Consider the following 27,485-nt stretch of genomic DNA (forward strand, 5'->3'; position numbering starts at 1 on the left):
CCTTCAACAATAACAACGACAAGACAGCAAACCGACGTTTGTCACTCTCAGTTGGCGTGGGTGCGTGACATTCAACAAACCGCCAACAAAAGGAACGGCACTCACCACAAACAAATGCACCTGATGCAGTAAACAGCCATAAACTGAGAGATCAACTGCTGTCAACACAGCAACCGTCCGTTGGTGGTTTTAAACTAGTCCGACATAAGAACATAAGAATGGTGGAGAATGCAAGAGACCATACGGCCTACACTAGGCAGTTCCGTGGCCCTTGCCACCTGTCATACATAGTTATATAATTTTATCTTAACAACCAATGTTTCAGCGCTCACTTACTAAGCTCTCATTTACATTCGTTAACCACTCAGATGTTAAATAATTATTTTGCCTATTTTCTCCTCAAACCTAAATTTGTCCAGTTTAAATCCATTACTACAAGCCCAGCCCTGTTGTATTAATATGATGACCTTGCCTGCGCCCTTATTCACTACTCCCTTCGGACGATCTTGCCGAATCACAAACAAAATCCCAGAGGCCAATTCGACAAATAATAACCATGGTTGTTGTTGGTGAAAAAAATATTTACATCCCACATTCAACAACACTAACGAATACACACGATTGTTACACTAACCCAAATACACGAGTACACAGAAGCGAAGCCTACTGTACATAACGTCATGCCAATTCGTTACTTATTGGTTATTAATTCTTTGGTGTGCACACACCTGCACACAACAATGTAAAGTTATTATGCAACCTGGCGGGGTACCAAGGGTGTGGGAGGGAGAAAGTGAAGGGAGGGGATTCAAGACACCTACAACACCCGCACCCTAAGTCCCGAACCCAAAACAACAGAGAGCATAAGTAGAAAAAAAAAAAAAAAAAAAAAAAAAAAAAAAAAAAAAAAAAAAGAGATGGAAACGTTTAACTTTCCAGACATGATCCATAACTGACGAGAGAAATAATCTACCACTTGGATTAGTGACGAAAAAAAAACGTACATTTTATATGGAAAGCAATATGATTACTGTATAAACACGCGGTTGGAGAGAAATAGCAACAATGTGCGTGATCGCCCGCTCGTAAAATTAAATGCCCGCTCACACCAACGCAGTTCCACAGTAACTCGGCGCTAGTATAGATTGCAAGCTCCCCACAAGCAGGCACGTTAACTCCCACCCCATCCTTCCCACATACACAGTCGAATTACGGTCGTTTCGCCCCCAGCCAGTTCGCCCCACATGCGGTTGTTTCGCCCCCAACCGTCTTTGTATGTTTAATCCTTGGAGATACAACTTTAACCATAGTAGGCTACCATGGCTACTGGCGTAGCCTCTTTTGACTGTGGTCGAATCTTGGACTTTCGTTTTCAGAGCCTTCACCCTGCATTCCGTTGGCGTTAATATAGCAACAACCAACTTTTTTTTTTTGCACTTAATGTAATATACATGTTATTCTAAAAGGTTTTCTTCCATGTATTTCCCTACCCTATAACCCTGATGGCTATGATACATGTCCTACGCACAGTGGCGTAGCAAAAGGGGGGGCACACATGCCAGGGGTCGGAGTTTTGATGGGGAAAAATAATAATAATAATAACAAAAAAAAATCTAACAAAAATCTTAAATCTTATATCAAAATGAGTTTTTAAGGTTGTAATATGGTACTGTTTTTCAACAGATTTTTCAACTGTAGCATCAGGACCGTGTCTAAAGCAAATTTTCTTAGCCTATGAATGTTTTCCTAACTTACATTCACTTTAGAAGCTATACTAGCTTTCAGCGATTTTGTCAGCTATTTTAAAATAAATTAAAATATAACATAACGATTATGTGAATTTACGTAAATACGAGTGCCGGTAAAACCCGAAACCAGTAAATATACAACTTTATTTTATTTATTGATATCAAATGGCACAAAATTAACTAAAAATATCTAGCAAATTAATATTTGTGTTGGTCTATGACGGCAGCCATGTTGTAGAATCGATGACTAGGCGAATTTTATATTCCTAGGTTTTAAACAAAATTCCTTGGTTAGGAAAAATCCTAGGCTAGGAACTTTTGCTTTAGACACCCGTTTTACATCCAATGAGGATAAATAGGTTACTATAGCGTGAGGTCCTTCTGTTAGCACTATAGCGTGAGGTCTACCATTTTCATTTTATTTTAGCGATAAACACATATTTCGTACATATCCTAGGAATGACTTACAGATAATTTGATTTCTAGTTACATTCATATTAAAGGAAAAAATTGTAGCGATAAACACATATTTTGTACATATCCTAGGAATGACTTACAGATAATTTGATTTCTAATTACATTCATATTAAAGGAAAAAAAATGAACAAAAATAAACAGGTTATCATATATTTCCATACATTTATTCTAGCGATACACACTTTGTACATCTTCTAACAATGACACAAATTGGTTGGTTAAGTTAGGTTAGGTCACGTGGGCAGGTCACCATTTTTGTATTTGGGCAGGACACATGTTTGATGGATAAGTGAGGTGAGCGTCCCGGGGGAACGTGGATCAGGCTCCACCTGGGTAGGCGACATATGGCGGTAGACCTTCCGCTATAGTAGCACCGTTAAATATTTTAAGTTAAGTATTCCTGCTTTATATCAAGGAATAATTTTACCTCCCCCAGACGGGAGGGGGGGGGGGATAAATCTTACACCCGCCCTGGGCGGCAAAAACAGTTGCTACGCCACTGCCTACGCTAGAGTATTATGATGACGTAATGTAAGCCAGTTTGCCTCGCTTTCGGTACCCTCCTTTTCGAATTTCCTGGTATAAACGTCGTTTCGAGGCATTTCACCGTTGGGTCTTGAAGTTTGTTTACTGGAGGATAAATTGATATACGAATTCCCGTGACCAAGGCTAATGCATTTAGTGTCCAACCGAAATAATAATTTCCCCTAATCCAATTCCTGAGCGAAGTGTAATAATCTGGACATGGAGTTCCAAACAGGATCTATATTCGAACACATGACAAAACCCCAAGGGGGGGGAGGGAGTGTAGACATAACATAACATAACCTGTTCAATGATTGGGGTTTTGTCCGTTCACCAATTCAACCTTCTGTAATGATTCTTGTTCAGTGTCATTTCGATTGCGGGTTAATTCGCGTGGGTGCTGGGAGTAATATGAGTAATTTACGCTTTTCGATCATCGTAAATAAACTGATTGAAATGACGGTGCTCGTGAACGTGTGAATTATGCCACCAATACTTTCATCATGTTTTTTTTTATTGTAAGGCAGATCCCACTTTCTTTACTTCCTTTGCACCAATTTACTGTCCTGATATCCTTATTTTACTTTTTCCAAATTCCATTATACATTTCTTAATGCTGAAGTCCACTTCCCACTTCTGACTCACTCCATTCCCAAACCCTGTTCAGATCTCTCTACAGTGAATCACAGTCCATTTCAGTACTCATTTTAACAGTTTTGCATCATCTGCAAAGAAGCTCATGTAATTCCACACCTTCATCCATGTCATTCACATAAATAGCAAACATTATTGGAACTCCACTAATCACCTCTTCCCAAGTAGAACTTTTCTCTCTGAGCACTACTCTCATTTTTCTTCCATTTTTTTTTTTTTTTGGTAGGACTTCGTCGAAATATTTTTGTAGATCTAGGAACACACAATCAGCCTGTCACTGCCACCTCCGTTACGACTGTTGTAACTATGGTTTACTTCCATTGTTACTGTTCCCTTCTATAGTATTGTATTTCGTTCCTCAATCCTACTTTGTCTTTATGTAGATTCACTCAAGTTTCATTACTTTCATCTGTAGGAAATAGGTAATGTTACATGGGTGAATTAAACGGATGTAAAAGTTTCCTTTTCTTCCCGAATATTACAATTGGCTTGTCAATTTACACCAAGGGACTACACATTGGAATCCTCAATTCACTAAGCCATTTCGCACCGACATCACGACTTCCCCAGTCCAATGATCTTTACTCTTACATCTAAGTGCTTCCCCTAAGGGCATGACTTTACTCCCATGAACTAATAAAATTTTCTCTTCCACCCTTTCTCCAATCAGAAAGACTGTTACAAACATCTTAACTCATTAAACTCCGATGACAAGATTCTTGTCATTTGGTCAAATAAAACAAAAAATCATAAAACACCAAAATGTTGGATCAAACACCAGAAAAATACGTCAGTCCTCGCTTCGTGCAAGGACTGACGTCATATTCTTCTGGTGTTTGATCAAACGTTTTGGTGTTTTATGATTTTTTGTTTTGTTTGACCAAATGACAAGAATCTTGTCATCGGAGTTTAATGGGTTAAGGACTACTGCTTACTCAAGCAATCGTGATATTGATCCATGACTGGATTAGTTTACATATTGTTGTATCAACATAATACAGCAATAAAATCAGGTCCCTAGCAGTTGTTTATAAACTTTGGAGAAGGAGCGATATTATGCAGCTCCTTTGCGGCTATTGTTTACCAAATATCCAACTCATAAAATAAAATTCTCACCCCCTACCCCTCTATCTACCTTACTAGTCTACCTTTATCTACCAGCCTCTTACAGGGCTCGGCAGCTACCCTTGGTTGTCCCGACCATTTCCTACCCTCTTACAGGGCTCACTGAAATATATACTTGGAAAATATCATATAAAAGAAGCTATTTAAAACTATTTCTTCATAAACCAGCAAAAATGTTAAAAGTATTATCCTTCAATGGATGGTGTCATCAAAACATATGCCACACATCTGTCCATTTCCTGTATCATATCTAGCAGTCTTAAGTAAAAACCTCATCAAATTTGTGGTACATGATCTTCCCTGTCTAAATCTGAATTGTCTTGGTTATTGTTCTCCAGATGTTTTATCCATCTACTTTTTATAATTTTTTCACATATTTTAGCTACTGCCCTTGTAAGGGTACCTGGTCTGTAATATGTTGGGTCTTCCTTGTTCCCTCCTTTATATATTGGTATGATATTGAAATTTTCCTAGTCTTACGGTACTTTTCCTTCTTTGAGTGACAAACTTATTAAGTTATATATTTTGTCTATTAGTTCTTCTTTACATTTTTTAATATCCAGTTTGCGATTCCATTCAGGCCATGTAATTTCTTGACATGTTCACTATTTGGTCCATTATTTCTTTCAGTGTTACTATTATTTCCTTCATGGGGGAATTTCACTTCTCTCCTTTCATCCTGATGTTGTACATTTTCTCTAATGAAAACACACTTGAAGTGTTTGTTCATGATTTCAGTCATTTCTGTATATTATATATTCCCTTGGTGTAATTTCACTATTTCCTGTTTGTTTTTAGTTACCATTCACATATCTATAATTAGTTTTGGCTGATCTTTACATTTTTCTATTATCTTTTTCAGTTTCTTTTTTCTTCCCTGCATATTTTTACATATTCATTCCTTTAATATATACATGTATTTGCCACTTTCTAGTTTTTTTTTTCTTCTTTTCTCCATCTTTTTTCAAGCTTTCTCTTCTATCTTTCACTTTGCTGCACCTTCTGTTAAACCAGCACTTGATATACATCTTTTCCAGTTTTTGCTCTGGGACATATTTATCAACTCCTTTTTTATACATTTTCATCAGAATCATCCATTTTTCTTCCACATTTCTTCATCATAGAATTTTTCCGAGCTTGCTTTAAGGGAGTGTCACATTGTTTTATAGGTGATTTTTTTTTTTTTTTCAAGTATGTGTTTAATGAATAGAAGTATAAATACCCCTTACATTAGTATGTAATTCCTCAGGGTATTGTGTTCCTCCCATGTATATAAGGCATAGTGAATATTTAATGAAGATATAGTGAGCTCTATTGAAGCTCTAATTACTTAATGGAAAATCCTTCCACATCATTCAGCTTGGTATGAAATAAAAGCTGTCTGGGGAACAAATCTTATTGAATTTTTTTTTCAAACTAATACCTCTGATTTTCTTTTTATTATTATTATCAATTTGTTTCTCTGAATAATTAAAAAAAATGCTACAAAATTCAGGTTTCATACATAATTTTCTTAATTCAAATTTCTCTTATTTTTTACTGTAGAAAATAAAGAGCATGTTTTCTTTCAAATGAAACAAAAATTACAAAAATCCATAAAGAATAACCTAAGATATTACAACAGAAAGAACAAAAACATAAACTTTACAGGTTGGGGGATTTAAATTTTTGCAACCATTTGTTTGATGGTTGCGATGTATAGCAAATCTCCAATTTCCTCTTTGCTGATGAGGTGTGAGGTGAGGGTGAGTGGTCTGGTGTGGGTGGAGGTGTAAGGTGGACATGGCTAGTAAATGCTTGCAGAGTGCTGGGTGTAGGTGTGCTGCTTTTCTCCTTGTTTCTATTCCAGGCACTCACGGGCCCTCTCTATATTCTGCCACTTCACTCTTTTGTTATTTTTTCCATGATCACAGCAACAATACAGGGCGAGAAATAAAAACTGTTATGTACAGTGAGAGCGCCAGGAGCGACGTCCCCTTACTTTGAGCTTTGTGGGGTATGCTGGTGGGAAGTTCCCAAATATCTCCATAAACACAATTCTGTATCAAAAAACGAAATAACTATAGAAATGTTGACGCTATTTCAATATACAGAATATTCTTTATGCAATGAGGTTACCAGGTTACTTATTAGACTAAGTATTTAGTCTGTTAGTTTGCTCCTGCATTCTCTCAAAATTCAGTTTGCCATTTCATCTGGACCATGCAATTTTCTTACATCGAGATTACTCAAGTGTTCATTACAGTATTTCATTCTTTATTACTTTATCTCTTTCATAGGGGGGACTTTCCCCTCCCACTCAACATTTTTAAGTTGTATGTTCTCCCTCATAAACACCGACTTAAAATGCTTGTTCATAATTTCTGCCATTTCCTTTTTCCTCTGTGTATTCTATTCCTCCTTGTCGTAGTTTCACTAATTCTTGTTTGTTTTTCACTTTGTTATTTACAAATCTATAAAATAGTTTTGGTTGAGATTTACATTTTCCTATGACATCCTTTTCGTATTTTCTCTTTTCTTCTCTGCGCCCTTGTACATATTCATTTCTATAACTGGTATATATTTTCCATTTCTTTTTTTTTGTCTTTCCTTCATTTTATCCAAGCATTATCCCTTTTAAGTTTTAATTCGCTACATCTTTTGTTGTACCAACAATTAACATATCCTTTTTCTTGTTTTTGTCTTGGAACATACTTATCCACTCCTTTATCAACTTTTGTCAAGATTTTCCATTTCTCTTCTACTGTTGTTTCCACTTTGTATATCCTTTCCCAGTCTGCTTTTTTCCCCTCATTTTATCAGAATTTGTTTTTCCAAACATCATTCTTCCCTTTCTATATTGTTTTTTCTCATGTATTTTTCTTCGTTTAGTTCAGTTCTACTAATATGTGGTCACTTTTACTTAGTGGTGTCTTATATTCAATCTTGTCCACTATTTCAGGTTCTGATGTGATTATTAGGTCTTGTCTCGATGGCTCTTCCTCATTTCTATACCTAGTATTCTCTTGTATCCATTGTGTCATTGTATGTTCTATAATCATATCAAAAAGTACATTTCCCCATAGGTTGTCTCCACCCTTCACTGTCATTTCTTCCCAGCAGATTTCTTTACAATTAAAGTCACCCATTATAAATATTCTTCCTCCATCTTCCATTATCTTATTTAGTGTTATCCTTGTGTTCTCTCTCTTCCCACGAAGCGGTTTTAGGAGGCACATAATTTACCACAAACTTCCTGCTCTTCTTGTCCCTGTCCTCTATTTCCATCATAATCATCTCCACTCTATTCTTTCCATATGTAACATTCCTCACATTTATATCCTTCTTAGTCAGGAACATAACTTCACCACCTTGTTTTACTTCTCTGTTTCTAATCCAAAAATTATATACACCATGTCCTACACTGTTGGGTGGTAATGGACCTTTCAATTTTGTCTCCACGATTCCTATTATGTCATGTTCTTTTTCCTTCAGGTAACCATTCAGTCAATTCAAGCCTGTTATTAATTCATCTATATTTGTGAAGGACACTTTTAATTTTCTGTTTCCCTTCTGTTTTTCTCTCCTAAGATCCATTTCCTCACCTCTATAACCACTACTCAATAGAATTTCTCTGACTCTGTTCTGTTCTTGTTTTTATCTTTAGCTTCGATTTTTTCCTCTCTTTCCTCTTTATTTATCTCTCTTTTTATGGATTCCTGTTTATACTGATAAATTTCTGCTAGATTCCCTGTTTTTGATAAGACATTCTCTGCTGTTGTTTGTAACCTGAACTTAACCTTAATTCGTCTGGTCTTGTCTATACTGTATTTCCCTAGTCTATATAATTCTTCAATTCCTTTTCCTATTTCCTGTTCACCTTCTTGAAATATTTCTAGTACCTTTTTCTCATCTCTTACTCTTGTAGTCCTATTTGGATTATGTTTCTCTTCCATTCCTAATATAATTATACATTTCTTTTTATCTGCTAAGTTTCACTGTATTCTTCTCTCTCATCATTTTAATCCTGTGTCTTTAGCGTGTTCCTTCACCTGTTGTTTCACTATATCTCTGAATTCAATTTTATCCTCCTGAACTTTTCTCCAACCCTTTACCTCTTTTGCTATGGACTCCTTATTCTCTTCAATATTCCTCTTTGATTCCTCATTCTCATCCTTTACTTCTTTTAACTGTCTTTTTAATTCTTCTATTTATTTAGGTTTTGGTTCTTCGTCTTTAGTTCTTCCAATTTATCAATTCTCTGTGTAATGGGACCTTTCGCAGTCAGGCTCGTAGATTCCTATTAGTGCTAAAATTTTCAATTGTCTCTGATTTCACAAGGCAAAGGGGTGTCTTAGCTAATTTGGAAACCGATATTCAAAAAAAGATGACATAAATTGCTGCATAAATTTAAAATAAAAAACATGACTCTTAATATTATAATTTCTACTTACTGGTGTGTGATAATGCTTTGTTAATCTAATTATAAGGTAAAACTAAAAATAGGTAATTATTTTTACTGAAGTATGAGCAGTAAAAATAAGAGGATGTTGATTTCGGTTTGTGCATTTTATCTTAGAGTATTGAAAAATAATGGATATCACTGCCATGTCCTGTATATGAAGATAATCAGTGAGATAAAAGATAACAACAGTGGTGGCGGACGTACGAAGATAGCGACGTCTGTGTAAAGAATAGCCTCTTAGATCTGCTGGGAGCTATTTTCAAACAAATACGACTAATTTTACGTGTGCCTTGGCAGACTGCACGTCAGATTCAAGAAAAAGTAAGAGAAATACAAATGTTAATCGCACAGGAAAAATTAAGTCTTCGATGCAAAATTATATTTTCTATACATTACATGGATTTGCCTATTGCTTGGTGCATTCAAATGAAAGTATATATCAGTATACGTCCATTGAAGTCGGTAGAAAATGACAAATTGCTTGGCTTGATAGGCTGTTTTACGAATATCATCTGTAATTATAAATAGAGGCTCAAACAATGTTATATGGCGTTTGCAATCATGAAATTAATTGACTTAAATTTCAAACAATAATGTACAACGATACACCTCTGTAAGCTTATAAAACTTGCCCAAAAAGTATTTATTTTCCGGCAAGAATTACAAAATCTGGCGGTGTCTGGTATCAAATCGCTCACTGCGAAAGGTCCCATTAGCGCAAGTTGGCTGAACCTAACCTCCCATGATTCGTTCATTTTTGTCCATTTTTCCTCTAGATTTGCTGATGGAGGGGGGGTTGTCGTCTTCCCCTTCATTAAATCCATAGAAATAATTATCTCCACTCTCTTATCTATATTTCTACTTTTGATCCCTTTGTTAACTTGTTCGACTTCACTTGTGTCGTCTGCGCACCTTTTGTTTGCGCCCCTTCTGACCTGGGGCCTGTTCCTCCCCTTCTTCATTTTCTTCCATTTTTCTCTATAATCCCCCCCTTCTCATTTTTCTTCACCTGCCCACTACACTACGAGCTTTCCCCTTCCCTACTATTACAACACAGGTTCCCTCGTCGCTGAAATCCACGAAAATTGCGGGGGGGTGGGGGTCCGGAGTTCCAATCTTCGCTGTCTGTCCGACGTGTGATTCACCTTTCACCTTGGTCTTTGGATCACGGGTTCGACTCGTGATCGACAGCTATTTCCCTCCCGGAAGAGAGCTCTGAGCTCCTATAACCGATCTATGGGTAATGATGTGACCTTACACGCACACACACTCCCAACTCCCCGCCCGCGAGAGTTGGAGTAACGACTCGAAGCGCAGCGATGCTGAAATAATTTCAGCCCTGGGCAGGATTCAAACCCGAACCGCCGTAGTGACAGTCAGTGTGTATTTACCTAGTTGTATTTTACGGGAAGGAGAACTATGCTCGTGGTGTCCCATCTTCATATCTCATTTTATCTAGACTGTTTTTAAATTCGTGTATTGTTTTTGCACACACCACTTTCTCATCTAACTTGTTCCAGTGTGTGTATTTACCTGATTATATTTTACGGGAAGGGGAGCTATGCCCGTGTGTCCCGTCTTCATATCTCATTTTGTCTAAACTGTTTTTAAATTCGTGTATTGTTTTTGCACACCACTTTCTCATTTAACTTATTCCAGTGTGTGTGTGTGTGTGTGTGTGTGTGTGTGTGTGTGTGTGTGTGTGTGTGTGTGTGAGAGAGAGAGAGAGAGAGAGATTGTACATGTAATACAAGATCAGAACCGAGACTGATGGCACGACAAATTCTAAACAGCAAAATCAGGGACGACGTTGGGAGTATACAGAAACCTATGTATGTCAACATTACAGGCTAGACGTAGGTCAGGGCTTATTAAATCGCAATAAAAATCCTGAAATACTGTTGGCCCACATAATGTCAATGAAGCACCGGGCATGCTGCATTAAGGCCCCTATACACTGTCAGTCATGATTGCACAGTCATCGAAATTGTGCAAGCAGTGTTTGGGCCACACACTATCAGTAAGATTGATCAATCATTACTTACCTCCTGGAGTTTGTGGAGTTGGATGAACTCCCTCCAAAATTCCTGAGTGTCCTGTGTGCTCGCCATGGTTACAAAGGAAAGACTGAGCTGTTGGCACAATCATCGCCACTAACTATCACTCATGATGGTGTAACTACTATGCTTGAGCTTACAAAATCAAACCGTGTTGGAAATTCCTCAATCATTTGCGCAAACACTCAATCACACCCACTCACACAGGCTATGCCTGCGCAATCATGAATATTGTGCAATCATGACTGACAGTGTGTAGGGGCCTTTGCAAACCCCAACTGAAGTAGTTATCTGCACGCAAACGAATAACTTGAGACTTGACCCTTTTCCCGGTATTTCTATATTTCTTCGTAGTCTGATCATGAACCATTTTCCAAAACTGTACTCACTGGCCCCGCGACATTTGATAATGCATCTTGTAATGTACACGACCAAGAGAAATCGCAAGCGCCCTTTCAAAATATAACTGAAACCTATTCTGGCCCACACCACCCGCAGTTGACGTCATAAGATGAACTGCATGGCCACTGCATGTGTTAAAGTTCTTGATCCGTCATTCCTCGACTGTTTGCTTCTGCTGCACACTCTTGCCCTCACGTACGTGCACACAGTCTGTATGTCCTGGCCCAGCAGTGCAAGTGTCGAGGGTAAAGTTGCACAGGTGTCTACAAAGGACTGTGATCTGTTCGAAAAAGGAAGCTAGGCAATGAGCAACGAAAACTGACGCTGCTATATGTTATATACGACCTTCCTTTTACTTCTGGAAACTTTATTTACGAAACTGGTACACAGTACCTCCCCCCCACTTTCACCCAATTTCAGTGATTTGGATGTTTATTGTCACCAGTCTAACAATATCCTCATCAATGCAACTGATGCAGCTTGTGAGGCAGCTCGAGCAGGAGGTATGGTAAGCGGAATTGATCACTAGGTAACCTACAGGTGGTTGGGATGAGCAAATATGACCACAAAATGTACAGTTAAAAATGAAGGGAAAGAACGTAGATATATGCGGGCAAATAGGCAACAGATGGCAGGTAAAATAAGATGAACAAATGGGGCTACAAGTAATGGTTATTGTTGCTGCTATATTTGTGAAGTCATCGTGCCATGTAATGTGCAAATGGTAGGTTCGGACACTGATGTGTTCAGGGGGTCTGCATGCTAGCTCACTATGACGCACGTGGAGGAAGACGTTCTTCACGAGGCTAGGCGACACAGGAGAAAGATGATGCATTAGTCGAATATGTGTAGGCATAAGGCTGTGCGAGGACTGGGCGGGATAAAGCTGGGAAGACGAGATGTGGTGAGACGTGAGGTGGCGGCAGTGCTCCTAATATAGCCAGTGCGACCCACACTGCGTTGTACCCCAAGGCCGCCCCGCCCCTCAACGCCCCGCAAGTTTTACTTCTCCAGGTGCGGTCAGCTCTCCCGTTCACCTACACATCGTAGTCGTACGCAAACAATCCCAAAATATACAACACAAACATCATTTACACGCAAGAAGCCTTGGACAATGTGATAATAAATTCCAGTGATTCTAAACATGCCCCCCTATTCTATACTTGGCCTAATTATGCTAGGACGAGACCGAGTGGACCAACAATTTATCGACATGATTACCGAATTACTAAATATAGGTTAGGTTACGTAGGTTAGATTAGGTTAGAACAGGCGAATTGATCACCCTTTCATTTCTTCGACCTCGGCATCTATTAAAACCAACATGGCGTATCATTCAACAGTTGCGACTTCGTAAGCTAGTAAATCTGTTTTAACAACTTTTTTATTGTTTTCCGCCGAGAAAATATCCTATTACGTTGATGTATTATGATTTACAAAAATAATAATTATTTTTCTATTGCTATATCGCGTAGGTGTGCACTCTGTTGGATGTTTCTTTAATTCATGATTGGAGTGAGCAGTCATTGATGGCTTCTGAAGGTAGGCTGCCTCCTGTTTTCTTACCCGCAATTCCAATTTGGTAATACGTGCCTCGATGTTCTTAACAGCTGTTTTGTTGTTGCTGTGTTGGGTTATTACTGTTCGGTCATCTGCATCTATGAGAGTTTTAACATTATGCTCTGAATTTGGTGGGGAAATCGCATGCAAAAAAGGCTAAACAGTGCAAGTGAAATTGGGGGTTTGCATTGAACAATTTTTTTATTGCTGATAGTTGTTTTGGGATACTGTATTCTGCACTCTCTTCCAACTAATAAGTTTGTTAGCTATTTTTTCTAGTTTATGTTGTGGACGTCAGTCTCTATGATCTATTTTTCCACCACGATATGACAGGGGGAGTATCAAATACCCTATGTCTATTGTCACTATAATTATCCTTTCTGGTAATGTTTTCTTGTTAAATCTCTATTACTTGTTCAGTGCTGTTTGTATGAAATCATTGGCGGAGTGCCTCTCCTTGAATGTATGTTGATTAGTGGAGGTGGGCAGCAGCATTTTGATACTTTCAAAGACTCTTTCCACCAGTTTAGATATTGTAGATGAGAGGGAAATTAGTCTATAGGATGCCAGGTTTCTGGAGGTTTGTTTAGTTTGAAGATGGAGATTGTGTGCTCTACATGTTTTAGATGGGTATCTGGTACTGCCTGGGCTTCTGCATGACTTTTTGAGTTCCTTTATTGCATTTTCTACATCTCTGTAACTGATAAGCTTTGCATATAATGTATACATACCAATGGTCTTTCCTCCCTTATCAGGGGGTGGTTTCATCAAAGTTAATCCATATCTACTTACTATAAAGCGCGGAGTTTTCTCAAATTGTCAGTTTTCACAAAACCATAGTGAGCTTGAGCGAAAACGGAAAGGGGTCCGGCGTTTTTGGGCCACGTCACGTAAGGTTTCATTACATGTGCGTTGTTTAAGATAGTGGTCGTTTTTTTGTATCTTAGGCACCATGCCCGCCAGGGAACCCGACGACGCTAACAAGAAAAGGCGTCTTCGCCACTTTTGGAAATACATACATACATATACCAAGGCTTTTTCCCCCTTCCAAGGGAGGTAGCCAAAAAGGGAAAGGCATAAAAACACTCCCACCCATTTCATCCCTAAATACCCTCCACACCCCTCCTGGATGACGGGTCATCCCTGCACCCTGCCCACCGCCCTGGGTCAGAAGCAGTGTCGCAAGACACAGCACACCCACAGCAAGGCCGCTTCATTTAATCGGCGACCCCCCCTCTCCGTCCCCCTTTGCATATAAGGCGAGGACGGGGAGAAATCCCTTCGGGCTGCGTCAAAATTTACTCACACATACTACCCCCCCCCCCCGCCCATTCCTCCTCATGCAGTCACAACTTTTGGAAATGGATTACGGTAAACCGGAAAAAAAAAAAACAGAACTGCAGAATGACAAGAACCTGCATGCCCAGTTACGTAACGAACACACAAAAGCTTTCCCGGATCTGTACAGAGACGTTAAAACCTTCCGTGCCAACGCATCTGTTCGAGAATTCCAACGAAAAGTGCTTAAATTCAACGAGACGCTACGAGAAGTTGAAGATTTCGAGTATTCCGACGAAAAGTTTGACAATTTTTAACTTTTTGACGGAGAAATTGAAGACAGCGTTTCTGAAAATTTCTCGAAACATTATTTCGTCGGGTATAAAAACTTTGTGAAATCGGGCGGAAAACGCCGACCACAAAACATATCAAATGTATTATCTAGAGAAGGCCTTCAAAACGTTCAACCAGGCAAAACGAAGAAACAAATACGCCATCAAGGAAAAGTTGGAAGAAAAATTCGCAAAAATGTGTGTGTGTGTATTCACTTGGTCTTTGGATCACGTGTTGGACTCGTGATCGACAGCTATTTCCCTCCTGGAAGAGAGCTCAGAGCTCGTAGGTCCGATCTATGGGTAATGCTATGACCTTGCACACACACACACACCCCCAACTCCCCGCCCACGAGAGTCAGAGTAACGACCCGAAGCCCAGCGGTACCGAAATAATTTCGGCCCTGGGCAGGATTCGAACCAAGAACTGCGGGCCACTATGGTGGCAGTTCAGCGCTCTACCAACTACGCCACCGAGTCGTGTAACTACGCCACCGAGTCGTGTCTACGCCACCGAGTCGTGCGCGCGTGTGTATTTACCTAGTTGTATTTTACGGGAAGGGGAGCTATGCTCGTGATGTCCCGTTTTCGTATCTCATTTTATCTAAACTATTTTTAAATTCATGTATTGTTTTTGCACACACCACTTTCTCACCTAACTTGTTCCAACTGTCTATTACTCTGTGAGGAAAGCTGTTCTTTTTCACATCTCTTCTATAGCTGTCTTTGTTTTATTTTATTTCCATGTCCTCTTGTATTTCTGTCATCCCATTTTATCAGATTCTCTCTATCAGTAATTTGTATGCCTTTCATGATTCTGTAAATAGCTATCAAATCTCCTCTCTCTCTTCTTTGCTCTAGTGTCTGTAGTTCAAGTTTTGCTAGTCTCTCTTCATATGATAGTTTTGAGAGTGTTGGTGCCAATTTTATAATTGCTCTTTGTATTCTTTCAAGTTTTTTATGCATTTTTTTGCACTTGGTGACCATATCGTTGCTGCATATTCCAATCTTGGTCTTATCAGAGTGATTAGTATTTTCTTCACCATTTCTTCATCCAGGTATGTAAATGCCACTTTGATTGTTCTTATTAAAGTATAGGTTTCTCCAAAAATCTTATTTATATGTTTTTCAGGTGACATATTATTCATAATAATGACTCCCAGGTCCTTTTCATTTTCTACTTTTTTTATTCCTTCTTCTCCCAATTTATATGATCCTGTTATTCTGTTTTTACTTTTTCCAAATTCCATTATACTACACTTTTTTGTATTGAACTCCATCTCCCACTTCCTACTCCATTCCTGTACTATATTTAGATCTCTTTGTAGTGATTCACAATCTTCTTCCGTGTTCACCTTTTTCAATAGTTTTGCATCTGCAAAAAAGCTCATATAGCTTTCAATTCCTTCATCCATATCATTAACATATATAGCAAACATTATTGGGGCCAGAACTGTTCCTTGTGGAACACCGCTTATTACTTCATCCCATTTTGAGTGTTGATCTCTTATCACTACTCTCATTTTTCTTTCTTGCAAAAAGTCTTCCATCCAATTCAGCAGTTTGCCCTGTATTCCTCCTTCAGTTTCTAATTTCTTAAGCAACTTCTTATGTGGTACTTTGTCAAAAGCTTTTTTTAGGTCTAGAAATGCACAATCAGCCCATCCATCTCTTTCTTGTATTATATCTATTAGTCTTGAATAGAAACATATTAAATTGGTGACGCATGATCGTCCTCGTCTGAATCCAAATTGCCTTGGATTGAGCACATTGTTTTTTTCTAAATATTTTACCCATCTATTTTTGACAATTCTTTCAAAAATTTTTGCTATTGTACTTGTTAGAGAGACTGGCCTATAGTTGTTAGGGTCTTCTTTATTTCCTCCTTTATATATAGGTACTATATTTGCTTTTTTCCAATCTTCTGGAACTTTACCTTCTTTCAAGGAACTGTTTATTATGCTATGTATTATGTCTGCTAGTTCATTCCTGCATTCTTTCAAAATCCAGTTTGCTATTTCATCTGGTCCATGTGATTTTCTGACATCAAGATTACTCAAGTGGTTCAATATTTCATTCTTTGTTACTTCTATTTCTTTCATAGGGGGGACTTTCTCTTTCCATTCGATCTCTTCAGGTTGTATGTTCTCCCTTGTAAACACCGATTTAAAATGTTTGTTCATTATTTCCGCCATTTCAATTACCTCTGTGTATTCAACTCCTTGTCTTAATTTCTCCAAATCTTGTTTGTTTTTCAGTTTGTTGTTTACAAATCTGTAGAATAATTTTGGTTGATCTTTACATTTTTCTATGACATCTTTTTCATATTTTCTCTTTTCCTCTCTGCACACTTGTACATATTCATTTCTATAACAAGTATATATTTTCCATTATTCTGGTCTTCTGTTTTTCTTCCATTTGGTCCAAGCTTTGTCTCTTTTGTCTTTTATCTCCCTACAACTTTTGTTGTACCAGCATTTTACATATTCTTTTTCTTGTTTTTGTCTTGGGACATACTTTTCTACTCCTTTTTTATAGATTTTTGTCAAAATATTCCATTTCTCTTCTACTGTTGTATTTTCTTTCCCAGTTTTCATTTTGGAAGAATTCTCTTATTTTATCAAAATTTGTTTTTTCATACATCAATCTTCCTTTTCTATATTGTTCATTTCTTTTCATGTATTTTTTCTCATTTAGTTCTAGTTCTATCAATATGTGGTCACTTTTGCTTATTGGTGCCTGGTATTCTATCTTTTCCACTATTATGGGAAAGGTGGAGGGGGAAACATGGGTCTTTATCTGATTATCGAGTTTATTCCTGACCGGTTTCGCTTACAATAGCTTCTTCAGAAGCTATTGTAAGCGAAACCGGTCAGGAATAAACTCGATAATCAGATAAAGACCCGTGTTTCCCCCTCCACCTTTCCCATAATTTGTCCCAATGTCTCTACATTTTCCACTATTTTAGGTTCTGATGTGATTATTAGGTCTAGTCTCGATGGTTCTTCATTTCTATACCTAGTGTTCTCTTGGATCCATTGTGTCATTGTGTGGTCAATAATCATCTCAAGTAGAACACTTCCCCATGAGTCTTCTCCACCCTTTACGGTCATCTCTTCTCAGCATATTTCTTTGCAATTATAGTCGCCCATCATAACTATTCTTCCTCCATCTTCCATTATCTCGTTTAGTGTTACTCTTGTGTCTTCTAACATGCTTTTATGTTCATTCTCTTACCATGAGGCTGTTTTTGGGGGCACGTAGTTTATTACAAACTTTCTGCTCTTCTTATCTCTATCTTCTACTTCTATCATTATCATCTCTACTCTATTGTTCCCATATGTGACTCTCTTCACATTGATATCCTTCTTAGTCAGGAACATAACTCCACCCCCTTGTTTTATCTTTCTGTTTCTAATCCAATAATTATATGCATTGTGTCCTATGATGTTGGGTGGTAGTGGGCCTTTTAATTTTGTCTCAACAATTCCCATTATGTCCGGATCTTTTTCTTTCAGATATTTGTTCAGTTCATTCAGTCCTGTTATTAATCCATCTATATTTGTGTAGGATACTCTTAACTTTCTGTTATTTCCATTGTATTCTCTGTTTCTTGTGTTTCTCTCTTTTATGTTCCATTTCTTCAATTTCATATTCACTACTCTCCAGTAGAATTCTTTGTTTTTCTGTCTCCGTTCTGGTCTCGTTTTTTTTTCTTAGCTTCATGTCTATTCCTTATTTCCTCCTCTCTTTCCTCTTTATTCATTTCCCTTTTTATCCATACCTTTTTATATTGTTCACTTGTTGCTAGTCTCCCTGTTTTGGATAAGATATTCTCAGCCGTAGTTTGTGACCTGAATTTAATCTTAATTGGTCTGGTCTTGTCTGTACTATATTTCCCGAGCCTGAATTTCTCTTCGATTTGTTTCATTATTTCTGGTTCATCTTCCTGAACTAATTCTAGTAAATTTCTTACTTTTTAATTTTCCTCTTTGATTCTTGTGGTTCTATATGGGTTATGTTTCTCTTCCATTCCTAATATAATTATACATTTCTTTCTGTCTGCTAAGTCTCTTACTATATTCTCCTTCTGTCTCATCACTTTAATAACTGAGTCTTCAGTTTGTTCATTCATTTGCTGTCTGATTATGTCAGTGAATGCAACTTTGCTATTTTCTTGGATTTTTTTCCAACCCTCCTTGTTCTCCTTATTATTCTCCTTTAAGACTTTATTCTCTTCTTTTACTTCTTTTAACTGTATTTTTAATTCTTCAATTTCCTTAGTTAAGTTTTTGTTCGCCTTCTCTAGTTCTTCCAATTTTTCAACTCTCTGCACAATGTTGTTAACGTGACCGAACCTAAATTCCCAGTGCTCGATCATCTTATCGAGTTTCTCTTCTAGTCTTGTTAATCGGGGGGGGGGGGGGGGGGGGGGGGGGGGGGGGTGTCCCCCCCACCCTCTTTAAATCCCTGGAAAATATTCTCATCATCTTCTACTGTATTGCTCTTATCTATACTTCTAATCTTTACATTTTTGTTAGACATTTCGTCATCGCTAAATTGGTCCGGACCTCGTTTGTTTAGATTTCGTCTGCCTGCCTGGGCCAAGTCCTCACCTTCCTCATTTCCTTCCATTTCCCTCAGTAATCCCTCCCCTTCTCCTTTTTCCTTACTTTCCCTACACCACGAGCAATTTTCCCCACCCTGTAAATACAATAGGTACTTCCTTTGCTTTGGGATCCACGAAATTTCACCTTTTCTTCAGAACGTCTTCTAAGCCGTCCGTTCGTTGAAGTGTGCGTGTGTGTGTTCATATATGTATATATGTGTGTGCATGTGTGCGCGTGTGTGTATTATCGTGTATAGATGTTCCAAAAATCTCATGTGGAAGAAGACTACTGCAAGCGCAGCGAGCGGCGGCGCAGGCCAAGCATCCGTGGCGGAGCCACGACCGGCGTCAGCCGGGTGCTTGTAATATATTAATAAAACATAATTAACCACCCCTCAATATAACAAAAATGGTCAATTAATGTAAATAATATATATATGCGTATATGTATATATATATATATATATATAATTAAAAGCCATTAGCTCAACATGACCATCATTGATCCATTCCTTGAGAAGCATTAAAACATAAAAGGAGAAAGATCTGAGTATTGACAAAAAACAATCACCTGACAAACATAGCCATAACATTGTGAGAGATGTATAGATTGCTGCAGAACATTCTGAGGGCTCTTCACTACATTGATGAAGAGATGATGAAAAAAATCCCCAAGAACTAATCTATCCAAAACAAGGATATCATCAGCGGTAGAGTCCCTGCCCCAGGTAAGATACAAAGTCAAGAGGTTACAAAGAGAAGCAACCAAACAGGTTCCCAATCAGGCATATAGGCCATAGGAAGAGACTAAAACCATTAGACATACCAAAATTGATGGATTGAAGAGAAAGGGGTGACTTCAACTACCTAGATCTAAAGGGCCCTCAACGAAGTCCCCTGACAACCAACTATGGAAATTGGAATATATTAGGTGAACAGAAGTAAACTTCCTCAATGAATGAAAGGTTTCCTAATGTGCAGATGACATTAGTGAAAGATGACAGAATGACTGGTAAATTAGCAGCTATCTCACAAAGGTAAGTAAGTTGGGGTAAGCGCACACACAATATTTTTCATCTATGTCAGTTAACACTGATTTGTGTTCATCAATCTGCCTGCTATATATTCAAATTGAAAGAAAGTAAGAAAAAAATCATGTTTTTGACAATTAAAAAAATAAATCACCTGGGTCTGCACTTCTCCCCACTTATGGTACCTTCATGAAAACTGATCATGAAAAGAAGATGAGTAACATTGTAGTGTGTTGCTAAAGGAAATAAGTAATATGCCTGGAGCCAAGAGTGGAAAATTAATTTCAATGCAAGAAAATGCAAAGTATTGGAAATGGGTAATATATCCATAAAGATTTTAACTGAAGTATACAATGAAGCAATTACAAAGGCAAAAGAGAAGAATAGTATTGTGTTAACAGTATAACTCATCATCTGACAAATATAACAGTAATATTGTGGGGGAGACACAAACTGCTGTAAAAACATAAAGGTGTCCTTTCCCTTCATGAATGAAGACATGATTTAAAAAAAAAAAAAAAAAAAAAAAAAAAAAAAGGGCACTAATCTGTCTAAAATTGAAGAATGCAGCAGTAGTATGGTCCCAACACAAAGTTTAAGATGTAAGCAAAATTTAGAAAATACAGAGCAGTAACCAAAACATATTCCTAATATTGTTTGTAAATCATACTAAGAGAGATTTGAGACACTATACCTGCCATAATTAAATTATACAATTAACTGATCCAATGTTTTATAAACACTAACAACTTTTTTTTTTTTACACAATGACGCACAGCCTGAAATTGTGGATGAAATTGAATTAGGAGTGACCACCTACTACTTGAGTTTGAACTAAAAGAGGAAATATATATATTGAGAGAAATGAGAAATATAGAAAAAGAAGACTGAAGTATAACAAAACGGACTTTGGGAAACTTAGAATTTTTTTTCAAAAAGTGAGTTGGAAAAAATCATACAATAGACACAAGTGGAAAAGAATTAGATGATTATGAAGGAAATATATAATGAAAAAGTGGATAAATATGTACCAAGACAAACACTGGAAAAGATGTATATTAAGTGCTGGTTTAACAGAAGGTGCAGTGAGGAGAAGAGACAAAGCTTGGAAAAGATGGCAAAAAATAAAAATAAATAAAAAATAATAATAAAAAATAAAAAAATAAAAAAACCTGGAAAGTGGCAAATATAAATCAATCTAAGAAATGAGTATGTAAAGGTATGCAGGAAAGAAAAAAGAAAATATGAAAAATATATAATACAAAAATGTAAGGACCAACCAAAATTATTCTACAGATATGTGAACCGTAAACTAAAAAACAAACAAGGAAATATAGAGTACTGAAAAGATACAGAAATGGCTTCAGTCATGAACAACACTTCAAGTCTGTGTTCACTAGAGAAAATATACAGCACTGGGATGTAAGGAGTAAAGTGAGATTCTCCCATGAGAGAAATAATTGTAACAAGGAAAGAAATAATGGACCAAATAATGAACCTTGATGTCAGGAAATTGCACAGCCCAGATGGAATTGCAAACTGGATACTAAAGGTATGTAAAGATGAACTAATAGTCAAAGTATATAAGGTAATAAGCTGCTCACTCAATGAAGGAAAAATACTGGAAAACTGGAAAAATGCCAATATCATACCAATATATATAGGGAAAAACAAGGAAGACCCAACAAATTACAGACTGGTCTCCCTTACAATTACAGTAGCCAAAATTTGTGAAAAATTTATTAAAAATAGATGGACAAAAAATCTGGAGAACAATACACTAAATCCAAGACAATTAGGATTTAGACAGAGAAGGTCATGTGCCACAAATATGATCTGTTTCTATTCAAGACTAACAGATATAATAAAAGAAAGGGATGGATGGGCTGATTGTGCTTTCCTAAATTTACAAAAAGCTTTTGATAAAGTACAATACAAAAAATTATTAAGAAAACTGGAAACCATAGGAGGGATACAAGGAAAACTTTTGAAATGGATGGAGGATTTCTTGCATGGAATAAAAATGATAGTGCTCATAGATAAGAGTTCTACTTGGGAATATGTGATTAGTGGTGTTCCACAGGGATTAGTATTGGCTCCAATAATGTTTGCTATTTATGTAAATGACATGGATGAAAGGTGTTGAATGTTACATGAACATCTTTGCAGATGATGCAAAACTGCTGAGGAAATAGGTACTGAAACGGACTGTGAGTCACTACAGATGTGAACAGGGTTTGGGAATGGAGTCAGAAGTGGGTAGTGGATTTCAACATTAAAGAATAAAGCATAATGGAATTTGATATATATATATATATATATATATATATATATATATATATATATATATATATATATATATATATATATATATATATATATATATATATATATATATATCAGGGCAACACAAAATTGGTACAGAGTAAAGAAAGTGAGTTCTGAAAAAGACCTGGGAGTAATTATCACAAAAGACATAACTTCTGATAAACAGATAAATAAAATTGTCCGAGAAACCTACAACTTGCTAAGATCAATAAAGATGGCCTTTACTTACTTGGACGAAGAAATGGTGAAGAAAATACTAGTTACACTGATAAGACCAAGACTGGAGTATGTAGTGACACTATGGACACCCAGTACTAAAAAGAATACAAAGAAAATTGAAAGACCCCAAAGAGCAATTACAAAGATGGCCCCAACACTTTCAAAACTGTCATATGAGGAGAGATTGTCAAAGCTGAAATTACCAACTCTGGAACAAAGAAGAGAAAGAGGTGACCTATTGACCATCTATAGAATCATGAGAGGCATGGAAGTCCTTGATAGAGAAGACTTACTAAATTGGGATAAAAGAAACACAAGGGGACCTGAAAAGAAACTAAGAATGGACAGTTATAGAAGGGACCTGAAAAAGAACAGCTTTCCACACAGAATGGTGGATGTCTGGAACAAATTGGACGAAACAGTGTGTGCAAACACCTTACATGAATTTAAGAGCAAACTAGATACTGTGAGATACAAAGACAGGACACCACGAGTCTAGCTCCCCTTCCCATAAGATACAACTAGGTAAATACACTTAAGATGAAACTCTTTCCTTTCTACCCCTCATTCACATTAATATTCCTGACCTGACATTCAATCACTATTTGTGGGCAACCAAAGACCTAGGAACCCCTCCTCGTGCACTGTCATTCTATCTTGTAGGTGAGTTCCAATGTCAACACCATGGTCTGTCTGGGCACAAACCATTCCCACATCTCTGTCTAAGCCTTACATATTGGCACTGGTCTGCAATAGAATTTGCTGCCAGTCCTCATGAGGTTAGGCAATGTGGGTTTGGAGACTCATCTGGGATGTTGGCCAGGAATTTGTCTAGCATTGCCTTGAAACCTCTGTGCTGACTCCCTTATCTCTCTTGGGAGACAGCTAAAAATACAGGTGAAGCTTTCCATCTGGATCATCTTCAGTTACAGATCCTACCAAATCTGGGATGGTGTTTCCCTTTGATACCACCTTCTTTTAGTGATGGGTTTTGTGCTGTGCCCTGCAGGACTTTTCAGACATAAATCACTACAGTGAATAGAGCTTGAGTATTTTCAGCCTCTCCCAGTAATTCAGGGAGTCCCTGACTAACCTACTCATGAATACCCTTTGGACCTGTTTGAATTCTTGTATCTCCTTGACTTTGTGTAGAGACCATAGCTGGCATACATAGTGCTCGAGCTTCCTGGTCTTAAAGGTCTGGAGGATCCATCCACTCATTTTATGAGCAACACTAGTGATGTGTTATGTGTGCATTAAGGCCACAGTCATCACTCATCCACACCCCCAGGTCTCTCAGCCTTTCCTTTGTTTTTATTTCCTCTGCACCTGCTGTGTATTTGTGCTCTTTTAGATTTTCGTTTGGCCCATATCTTATCAGTTGAAATTTCATGTTGCTGAAGACCAAGTTGTTTACACTTGACCACTTGTATGCCTCTAGATCTTTCTGTAATCTTTTGAAATCTTCTCAGGTTATGATTTCTCAAGAAATCCTGGTATCATCCATGAACAAGGACACTGGATGACCTAACCCCCTGGCCTATGTCACTTATGACCAGGAAGATCAATGGACCAAGCACTGAGTTCTGTGGCACTCCACTAATTAACATTGAACTTTTTGACTGGACTCCATCCACTACTACTTTCTGCATTCTATTACTTAGGAATTCATGGAGCCAGAGTCCCAGTTTTCCAGTGATGCCCATATTATTCACTTTGTGTAGCAGCACCCTGAAGTCCACCTCAAATGCTTTGGTGCAGACTAGATAGGCCACATCAACTTTTATTCCTCTATCCCAATTAACTACCAGACTGGATATACAAGATGACTGGTTTTACTTCCAAAGGTAACATGCAATACAACAATGAAAAAGAGCATCTGTGTCCAGCAAGCCTTATCTAATTATCGTATACCAAGCTATTGAAACCCAACTAAATCATATATACTTTCCTTTCCATCAACCTCATGAACTGTACTTCTCACTCCCCATTTCCTCCATGGTTAAGTCCCAAAATTATATTCAACTTACCGTATCTCACTTTCAGGCCCACTGTCCTGGTATATCTAATCTTGTGTCAAAAGCTTCTATCCAGAAATAAGAATGTCACCACTTCAACTCACAACCTAAGTTTGATCACCAGCATGATTTCTACTAAATGTAGGACACTAATGGTAAAACTTTGAAGCTTTCTTGTCTGACTTAATTATCTTAAGACTTTGAAAAGGCCTTTGCTGCTTTGTAAAACATTTAAAGATTCTGCTAGAAGCTAGTACATCATTTCCTCCTTAAACCACATGTTTATTGCAACTATTCCTTATATTTGCTGTCTTATACAATACTGGTGTTATGTTCTTCTCTTTATCCATTCTGAAATTGCTGCTGCAGACTGCCAATGCTGTTCTTCCATAATTATCAGCTCAAGTCCCAAGATGTCTGGCCTGACTTACTCTTCTATGGTATTCATTTATGACCTGCATTTCCTCCATATTTTCATATAGAAAGCTGACAACCAAAATTTGCTATCCTCCACCTACTACTACACAGAGGGTCTTAGGCTTTGCCAGCCACTTTGGGGCTGTATCTAGTCAAACTTGAGTTAACAATTATTACTATTAGATTCACACCTATTGGTTACTAGAACATGAAAATAAATGAGGAAAAAAACAACAACAACATAAACTTACCTAAATCTTCCACTAGTTTTAGCATAACTCCTCCAATGTGAAGGTCACTCTTCACACGCAAAATGCGCTCTACTTGCAGATCAGTGACATAGACGTGCAAGTCCCACGAGCCATCACCGATCAAATAGCCATCAGCCATCATCTTGATTGACTAATGTTTTACTATCACTTGTTCTCTAAGTTAGTGTGGTATCACCTTTACACTTCTACTAAGTAATAACAAACAATAAATACTTTGGGTCAAGCAAATATTATAGATGCATGTGCTACAAATCTTATTCATGCATTTGAACATGTCCTCCAACACAATATCCATATTGTACCCAAAATTTCTCTATCATTTTCAACTTTGTCTTTCACTTTTTTACAAAAGGACAACTCACAACAAATAACAGCTCTCCTCCCTTTCCTCCTACCAGCCAGTTTATACTGAAACCTACATCAGTGCAACAGAAAACAGTCCAACATTTCCCTGAGATCTTTGATGTTTACCTAAACATAAGTGGTGTGGGAATGAGAAGTTACCTTCTTGTGGTATCACTCACTTCCAGTAGATTAATTGCTCAAGCTTTAATTCCCACCCATATGTCTGTTGTACCTCCCTTTAAATGCAGAAATCATAAGTACTATTACTAGTATATGGTCTGGAAGAGCATTTCATGGATCAATGGTGTGAATAGCAAACCAGTTCCCCTTCAAGAATTTAATTTTCTTTCATGCTCTGAAGAGATGATTCATTCTCATAAAATTAAATTTCATACAAAATCAATGCTCACAAAAAGTAATAGCCTGTGGTTACATTAAAATACAAAATATTTGATACAAAGAGTGAAAGGAATGGAGTTACCTGAAGGGCAAAAGAGGGCAAGAAAGTAATACATGTCAAATCTCCAAAACAACTTGCCTGAATATGCTATTTAATTAATATGTGATTGTAGCAACCTATTGTACACTAACTCCATGCTTTATATGTGGGGAAATGAAAAAATTACCTATCTTTGAGAGGGTCTGAGGACCATTGTTGACTGTGGCAGAGCTGTAGGATTCCAGTCAGTGGAACTTAAGGCAACAATTTTTATTATTCATAAAATATCCTTAATTTCTCTACTTCAGATTATATGTTTTTCAGCTGTCACAATGACTAAGAACATCATTGAGAAATAAATAACCAATTACATCACAAAACAGTACTGTTGGCAGATTGAATTACGTGTTTGACAATACCCAGCTCTACTAGTTCTTTCATGATCTGCATGCTGATGAGATGCAAGATCAAATCCTAAGCATACTCTAAAATAGCGGGGGGGGGGGGGGTTTGTATACTATTAACAAAAAGAAACCATGATTATAGCCTTCCTTTCCCTACACTGTTTTCTAGGTTTATGGGTTATTCAGGATAGTTACTCAATTACATCTGCTTCGGGTTGCCACTTTGGGCAATAATTTAAGAAGTGTTTTAAGTATTAATGTGAATCCTAAGGCTAAGGGAATGCCATATGGGCCTAGTAGATCTATCCTAAATGGCAGTTGAGTGAAGGATCTGCTTTCCCACCTACGATTAAGTGTAAAACCCTTCCATGTTTGGTTACAGTAAGAGCTGCCACCCCACAATTTAAGGAAAATGTCAACAACTAAAAATATAATTAAATTTAATAAATACACAATAAAAACTACCTATAAAAATTGAATGCATATCGTATACGAGACTGATGTGAAGTAAAAATTAATTAATCCCACTTTTTTTATTCTTGATGGAGGGGAGAAAGTATGAATACACTGCACTTTAATATTAAAAATTAAATAACGGAAATAACAACTATCGTGTGGTATTCAAATACTTCGAGCATTAGAGGCACCATGACATCTTCAGCACTCATACCGTACGTGCCCTCTCCTCGACACCACATCACCTCATCACACGTCTGAGTCATGTCTTAAGAAAGAAGCTTCAACACATAGCTGTACGAATTTATCTCGATATAATGTTTTCAACCAGTATTAAATACAAGA

The 27,485-nt window shown here is 37.4% G+C and overlaps 1 protein-coding gene across 10 annotated transcripts in view; it reads right to left on the reverse strand.

Annotated features, from left to right (window-relative positions):
- The window catches only part of Fit1 (Fermitin 1), a 262,377-nt gene that overhangs the window by 234,550 nt on the left and 342 nt on the right, over positions 1-27,485 (reverse strand). For 5 of the 10 annotated variants that reach the window (XM_076180065.1, XM_076180055.1, XM_076180062.1 and 2 more), the window contains exon 2: positions 25,476-25,681. In XM_076180065.1, the coding sequence (XP_076036180.1) occupies positions 25,476-25,617 (142 nt within the window). In that variant the 5' untranslated portion in view covers positions 25,618-25,681. Of the gene's footprint in view, positions 1-11,018; positions 11,137-25,475; positions 25,685-27,485 lie in introns of those variants that run through there. The other 5 variants (XM_076180056.1, XM_076180057.1, XM_076180061.1 and 2 more) reach the window with 3 other exon arrangements.

This window comes from Oratosquilla oratoria, chromosome 43 (assembly GCF_046742065.1).
Source record: "Oratosquilla oratoria isolate Oo_2021 chromosome 43, ASM4674206v1, whole genome shotgun sequence".
Lineage (NCBI taxonomy): Eukaryota > Metazoa > Arthropoda > Malacostraca > Stomatopoda > Squillidae > Oratosquilla > Oratosquilla oratoria.